The 8,123-nt window shown below is 39.3% G+C and overlaps 1 protein-coding gene across 1 annotated transcript; it reads left to right on the top strand.

The window, feature by feature from the left end:
• Positions 1-669: 669 nt before the first annotated feature.
• Positions 670-5,623, top strand: LOC120045584 (homeobox protein EMX2). Its single transcript, XM_038990485.1, has 3 exons — positions 670-1,337; positions 2,667-2,851; positions 4,446-5,623. The coding sequence occupies exons 1-3, from the start codon at positions 950-952 to the stop codon at positions 4,617-4,619; spliced, it is 747 nt and encodes a 248-aa protein (XP_038846413.1). The 5' UTR covers positions 670-949; the 3' UTR covers positions 4,620-5,623.
• Positions 5,624-8,123: the final 2,500 nt, after the last annotated feature.

Here is an 8,123-nt window from a genome sequence, read left to right as displayed (position 1 = left end):
GAATGGATCGTTAGTTGGTATGTCAATACGAAAAACGAACTGCACTGAACGTCGTGTGGATCCAATATCCATTACTCCAATATTCTGGCCAATAGAAATTGGGGAGACCTCAATCCCTGACTAATCACAAACGGATTGGAGAAAATGAAAACACGGAAAGACGATGCCAGGGTATGTGGTGGGGTATGCTGGAATTACCATAATAATGGAAAATAAAAATGGAATTTAAAAGGTAGGCCTACATGTAAAATGGTAGACCCTTATTTAAACAAAACTATGTGGTGGCTATGGGTAAACACACCCAGTTCAATGGTTTGTAGGCTACATTTTACACTAAGAATGTATCACACATGTCAATAAATGTTAAACCGACTTTTAGCACTATACTTCAACATAAAAATCAACAATGATAAACATGAAGGCCCCTTTAAGACCAACTGTCCTCAGGCCTTATCGGTAGACATAAATGCAAACGTAAGTACCTTGAGCTTTTCTACTGGTTCAGACGAGTATGTAAAATGTTCTGAAGATCTGGTTCTGAACGAATCCGTTCCGTTTTGCTCGAGTCCGCCTCTCTGTGCCTGTTCCTATTGACGCACTTAAAGACTCTTCCCTCAACCTTAAGGCGAGTAGCAGCGACCAATCACCATGCCATTACAGGCTTCAGAGGAAGCTGTTTATGTGACTCCAGCGCTAATTAGGCTCATGAACTAACAAATCGCTTGCACAACTGTGAGGAACCGATCACATCCATGGATTGTCTGGCGCAGTCGACCACCTTTATGGCTATTAATTGATTTATTGTTACTTTGGCTTCTATTCTTGCTGCACTCTTTGCTCCAAAGTTATTTATGCTGACAAACTTTCTCGGTGTGGAGTAGTAGCCTATTTTTACGAAGAACGCCTGCACCTCTTAAATTCTAAGCTGGAGAATCTTGACTATCAAACCATGTTTCAACCTACACCGAAGAGGTGTTTTACTATAGAATCGTTGGTAGCGAAGGATAATCCTCTACCAGTGTCGAGGTCTGAGGAACCCATACGACCAGCGGCTCTGAGCTATGCAAACTCCAGCCAGATGAATCCATTTCTGAACGGGTTTCATTCCAGCGGCAGGGGCGTCTACTCTAATCCGGATTTGGTGTTTGCTGAGGCGGTCTCACATCATAACAACTCCGGTGTCCCAGTTCATTCGGTGCCCCCTCCACACGCTTTGGCTCACCCACTTTCATCCTCGCATAGTCCGCACCCTCTTTTTGCCAACCAGCAAAGGGACCCCTCTACTTTTTACCCATGGCTAATACATAGATATAGGTACTTGGGTCACAGATTCCAAGGTAGGTTGAGATCGCATTTGTCTCTTTGACGTATTTATTACGGATTTGTACTGTTTGTCTTTTCCATAGCGGTTCTCGGTAACTGTAGTTTATATAACATTTATTTATGAGGATGAAGACACGAATGCTATAGTGGTTTAAATATCAGTGAGCTATCGAAATATATATTTGTGGTGTCTTGAACAATTGTTTAAACCGTTTTTGTCTGTTATGGGCTAATTAGAACTGTTAAACTGGAGTAGGCTACTTTCAGTAATGTAGGGCATAGTATTTCTTAAGGTGGCTACACGGGTTCACATTTATTTTGCCTGTAGCCTATAATTTACATTTTGTTGAAGAAATTGCAGAGTGTGGACTTTTAAAGTCCTTTAGCATCTAAAGCATTTTATTGAAACACAAATAATCATAACACCTTACAAATCTAAATTGTAGATCTATATAATTAATTGGATTGTTATTTTTTTTAACAAAATTGTTGACTTTTTAAAAATCAGTTATTACTTCCTTTTCTCGTTTAAAAATGTGTGTGTTTAAACTGAGTGCAAATCAACTGAACAACATTGATAGAAGCCTGTGTCATTTATTGCAATCTTCTGTGCCATGGAATATGCTATGGGTAATATTTGTGGGCTATGTTTTTATGGCCGAAACTGCTGTTTAAGAAATTGTACACAATGCACTTCTAAAATCACACTTAATTTATAGGCCCCCAAATTGGACTGTCATTTGAAAACATTGTTTTATGCGGGTGCATGCACATTATATGTATCTGAGACGTGCAAATTGTATAGTAGGCCTAACTGAACGATATATTTTCATTTGGAACGAATAATGGTTACGAGTGTCTTGTTAATAATTAAGACAAATGTAGGGTTAATGTATCCTGTGTTTATTCTCCACCATATACTTACATTATAGCCTACCAGTAATGTAGAAAATAAAAGTTTGAAAAGGGGTAGCCTATAGGCTCCCAGAACTCTTTGTTATTGTAGACTATTATATTTTCAATGTGTGGTGTTTTTAAGATAACCAAAGACCGGATAGAATCGCCGCTTAAATAGCTACTGCATAATCCTATCGTTGCCATTTTGAAGACTATAAACTGTATCAATTTGCTATTGTTTGAGTTCTTGCTGTCGAAAAAAAATCACGGTGTTGCTGTGTCTAAATTGGTCTCGATTATCAATTGAGTGGTGCCGTAGACTTTAGTTAAAAGTTACAAGGCCCAAGTCTACCGTATAACCAAAATATGATCATAGCATCATCGTCTCTTTAGCCTCAGTTTGCAAGATTGTTCATAATGAATATCCCTCCCATTGTCGTTTTCAGGTAACGAAACAAGTCCGGAGAGCTTCCTTTTGCACAATGCACTGGCCAGAAAGCCCAAAAGAATTCGGACAGCTTTTTCACCTTCGCAACTTCTGCGGCTTGAGCACGCATTTGAAAAAAACCATTACGTCGTAGGTGCCGAACGAAAACAGCTTGCGCACACCCTTAGCCTCACAGAAACTCAGGTAAGAACATTTTCCCTGAATTTAATATTCACAGGTTTATCGTTAAATCCGCATCAGGCCTACTTTGAATAGGGAATGGATTTAAAATACTATCATGTCAAGTTGCATCAAACCGGACATGACCCACAGGTTACAACTATAACTGTTTTTGTGTAGGCTACGGAATCTGGAATATGCTAAATTTTCTCTGAATAATTAGGCTACTTATTGGGAATTCAAAGTTCTCATTGCATAAGCTATAAGTGACATTAGGGGAATTATAAAAATATATATTGAAAACACGATAATATGTTGTCTATTGGGGGAAACTGCACAAATGCCACGCTTAGAAGAAAGGTTCCAAATAGCCTAGAACGAAAAATGGTTATAACGCTTGCTTTATATATGGAAGCCCTAAAACTTCTTTAGGACCCTTTTGTGTGGTAATTTTTCACTGAACCAAATGGTTCTAGAACCCCAAAATATAAACAATTCTAAGAGTGTATGGTTAAATATAGGCCTAGACCCAATCCATCTAGCAAGATGTCCTAGAGACTAGGCCGAATTTAAGAATTTAAATGAAGGGGAAAAACGATAGAAATGAAAACACAAGTTTATTCATTTTTCAAAATCACTTTTTGGATTAACGTGTAACCCGCAGTTTTAGAGAGACAAACCAATAAATGTATAGGCTACACCATTGGCATTGAAGCTTTAGTTGGAGCAAATCCATGATCATAGGCTATAACCTCGTTTTAGGCGGGGTTGAGAGAGAAAAAAGGTTCCCATTCAAAATGGAGGGCAATTAACCAGTTAACCATTTTATAGGATCTATGGCACGCTAAAAAGAATGAGCCGGACTCAATGAATTTTCCTGGACATATTTAAGATCGTATTTGTGCCTATCAGCTTGCGGAACGGTCGGTGTCTTTTGTCCCAGTGTCACCACCGGCTCTTCTCTAAACGGAGGCTATTAGAGGGGAATGAGGAAGAAATGAACCATCGCCCACTTCAATTAGCTGACTGAAAGCACATTAAATGCACCTCACTTGCCAAGCTGTCGGACGAATGGCTTGTAGATATGAATGTAGCCCACTGTAGCCTATTGATATGCATTTACAAAAGGCTTAAAATTAACAGGTTTATGTATAAGAAATCTGGATTTTGACAATTGTTATAAATTATAAAATGTATAAATTAAATTAAACATATTTATGCAATTGCATATCCATGGCCCTGTTTGCGTCATGTTTTTTTTTAGACCAATAGGCTTAGGGACAGTCAATTTCTGATATATTGGCTTATGTTTATACTAGGCTATAACCAACATAGACCTAGAGCATGCATGCCGTTTTTTACCTTTATCCCATAAAGGTATCAATGGACTACCTCTACATTTATTCATGAAATACATTTTTTCTCTTGAAAATAACCTTACTTCTAGCCTATAATGTAAAGCCTTTAGTGCCATAGCATTGGGCAAATTTTCACACGGCAATCTGAGAGCCTATGTTTATCTTTTGCTGTTCTGCTATTTGAATTCACACTTTGCGCACATGAATGGTTTTTGTTTAGTATTTGTGAATTTATTCTAGCCTTTATTTGTTTCCCTTAGGTAAAAGTGTGGTTTCAGAACCGAAGAACCAAGTTCAAACGGCAAAAGTTGGAGGAGGAGGGTTCAGATTCGCAACAGAAGAAGAAGGGGACCCATCACATAAACCGATGGAGACTTGCAACAAAACAAGGATCGGGGAGTCCCGAGGAAATTGACGTCACTTCAGACGATTAAAATAGCCTACTAAATTGTTTGAACCTGTGACAGCCGCGTGGCGTGAAGTATGACATGGCTAAGGATGCTGTGTACAGGGAGAGGGTTAAGCTAATGTCACATTTCGATTCTTCGGAGATCGGCAGCTGAGGGTGAGAGAATTCAGATTGGTGGCACTGCTGTCACCATGGGTCTGTCAATACGTATCAAATTGCCCAGGCGAAAGTGATCGACAGTATCGCAGTCCACTTACCTGTCCCCCTTCCACGCACCAACCCACCACTACAATCTCCCACGAACCTCCCAAAAATGAATCTCCAATTCACATTGGAAATTTGCACTTCTGAAAGTTTCTAAATATGAACGTTTCCACTCAAGATACCAAAATACAAAACTGTTTTTGTAAAACTTGAATTGCATGGACTTTCTGGTAGTTGTTATAATTTGATAATTTTCTCAAAACACAACTTTGTTTTTACTCAATCTCAGAGATGTTGTGCTTCTTCCTTTTTACAAAGTGTGCAGTCTTTTAATTAATGATTATCGTGTTAAAGTGATTGTGAAAACAGTATGAAGTAGCAGTGCTGCGTTATAGTGTTTTTAAAGAAAACACTAATGGAAATGAATTTCGAAAACTTTCTAAAAGTTTATCAAACCACATATGAAGTACTTAAAGGGAAAGTATCCAAGACACTCCTTAAACCCAAGCTTTATCATGTCTCTGTTATTCTGGCCCGAGCATATTGTCAGGACTTGACCCTCCCGTGAGAGTTGCCACGAAGGACTAATGCAAGAATTGACAGCCATAGAGGCGAGAGAACTTCAAGCACTGAGCGTTTCCATGTACAGAGATAGTCCAACAAAAAGTTAATGTTTCTGTTAAACCCTCTTTTACCAGAATGTACATAATTTTGTGTTTGTGTTAAGTTTGCTACAATTTTAACACAAAGTATACTTCCAAGAAGTATGTAATTGTCAATATTTTGTCAATAAAGTTTTATCAATATGTTGCGCGCAGAGTAAAAGTAGGCCTAATGGTTTTGATTTACGAGCAGCTTTCATAGCTTGACATTTTATTCCCGCTGTCACCAATCACCAGCTTCACAGCCTATATCTTGATGTTGGTCATACCAGTCTCTCAAGTAGCCTACACTTGAGGTAGCTCTGACACATTTCAGAGGGAATCCAGACAATGTGGAGGCTTGTTAAAGTAACTTATAAATCATGCTATTACGAAAAAACGCATGATTTTTTTTTTCTTCTGTGGCAAGTGCATGGTTGTTTTTCCGAGAGGGGCAGCGTCTGGTCTGCTCAGGCTACAAAGAGTCCTACGAGCTTTTGTGAAAGTGCAAATCAGTTTGGGCAATTATCATGGGAGTAATATGAGGGGGAAAGGGGATGCATTGCCCAGTGGTCCACGTTAATCTCTTAATCCGTGGATCCAATGGGGTTTGGTTGGACATAATTTAGTACAATCTGACTACCCCTCAAGAAGCGATAAGAGAAGGTTGCAATGTGCAGCAAAATGGGATCTTTGTTTAATATCTTGTCTCGTACAGCCACGGATATACACATACACACGCTCTTCCCACAAAACAGCATCAACCCATGCCTAGGCTACTCTTCTCATTTATGTGTAGCCTATTATGCTTGTGTGGGGAAGGGAAAAAAAACATATTATTTAAAAAAAAAATCGTTTTTACTTCTATATAAGACCTTTTATATAGCCTACCCACATCGTTCATTATAAATGACTCAAAAATAACAAGGCACACAGGAAAACTATTTACACTAGTTATCTCAGAAATGTGTCAAATCCACTATGCACATTTTATGATGTGAGGTGTAGTGTTTATTTCTATAATTGTTTCACAGCTTGAAAATTAGCTTTTCGGAGGGGGTGGTGTGGGGGGCTATAGGCCTATATACAAACTATATGGATGGGGAATTTAAATAGGCCCATGCACTATAACAGCAATAAAAATCTTCAGAGAATACCATTAGCTTTGAAAAAACCCTAAAAGCTTTATTACAAACCCAGCTTTGAAATAGGGGGATTAGAGGGCTGAAAGGGTCCCACAATAGTTAGAAGAAAAGGTTTCATGCTAATGAGGTTAATGCCCTTTGTATCTCTGGACTCCACAACTTCATTACTCCTATCTCGGGCAACACCGAGCGGCTCAGAGCGCGCAATCCACTCGAGCTTTTCCCTACCCTGCCTAAAGAAGGATTTGATAGCAGTCCTGTTCAAACTAGATAATTATATCTTTTCAAGTTGGAATTAAGATAAAGAAAGTGCAGTGAAGGCGGTGAGCCTTGATCCGCTGCAAACAAATTTGGCGCACTTTCTCCCTCCGCCTTGCCTCAATAGGCAGGACAGCCCCCTCATTAGGCTATGACTTGGTCTCCTTTTATTACATTTTCAATCTTTTGATTTAAACAAGCCAATCTTTTGAATTTAATGGCAGATCCTTGCATTCAACGAAATTAAATAAATGTTATAACGAAGAACCAGATCTGTTAAAATGTACGGGTTTCCCTATGAATAGCCTAGGCCTATATTATTCACAGACCAAATTTTGAGCTTTTTTTATTTTTTATTTAACTACGCAAGTCAGTTAAGAACAAATTCTTATTAACAATAACGGCCTACCTCGGCCAAACCCTAACGATGCTGGGCCAATTGTGCGCCGCCTATGGGACTCCTAATCACGGCCGGTTGTGATACAGCCTGGAATCGAACCAGGGTCTGTAGTGACGCCTCTAGCACTGAGATGCAGTGCTTTTGACCGCTGCGCCATTCGGGAGCTAGGGGAGGACATTTCTATTTAACTTGCAGGCCTTTATGGCACATGCTGAAATGTATGTAGCCTAGTGGCCAGAGTGTTGGGCCAGTAACCGAAAGGTTGCTAGATCGAATCCCCTAGCTGACAAGGTAAAAATCTGTCGTTCTGCCCCAAATAAGGCAGTTAACCTACTGTTCCTAAGCCGTCATTGTAAATAAGAATTTGTTCTTAACTGACTTGCCTGGTTTAAAAAAAAGTATATATATATATTAGAGTGGCTATATTCGTCAAATAGACCTATTGGATTAACACTGCATTCTATCTGGTGTCAATTTATTTTATTCAACATAGCTCTGTGTTTTTTGTGATGAAGGCCACGATAGGCCTATTTATTGCATAAGAGTTTGTACCTAAAGACGAACCTTCTCATTTTTATAAGGCCTACAAATGCAAGGATTTAAAGATCTTTTGTTTTGACAATTTACCATGATCACTGAGGTGACAGAGTAAAGCAGAAGCCGGAGGGATAAAGTACCAATGTGCGCAGAAAAGCGCACCTGTCTTGGACAAGGCAGGTCCCACTGGGCACAGACGTCAATTCTACGTCTATTCAGCGTTGTTTCAACATCATTTCATTGAAGTTCGGTGGAAAACAACGTTGATTCAACCAGTGTGTGCCCAGTGGGCTGACGTTGTTGGTATTTTTATTGTACTGTTTCCTCCACTCAAACTTGCTCCG

Source organism: Salvelinus namaycush, chromosome 4 (assembly GCF_016432855.1).
Source record: "Salvelinus namaycush isolate Seneca chromosome 4, SaNama_1.0, whole genome shotgun sequence".
NCBI classification, from domain to species: Eukaryota; Metazoa; Chordata; class Actinopteri; order Salmoniformes; family Salmonidae; genus Salvelinus; species Salvelinus namaycush.
This window is presented reverse-complemented; position numbering and strand designations above follow the sequence as displayed.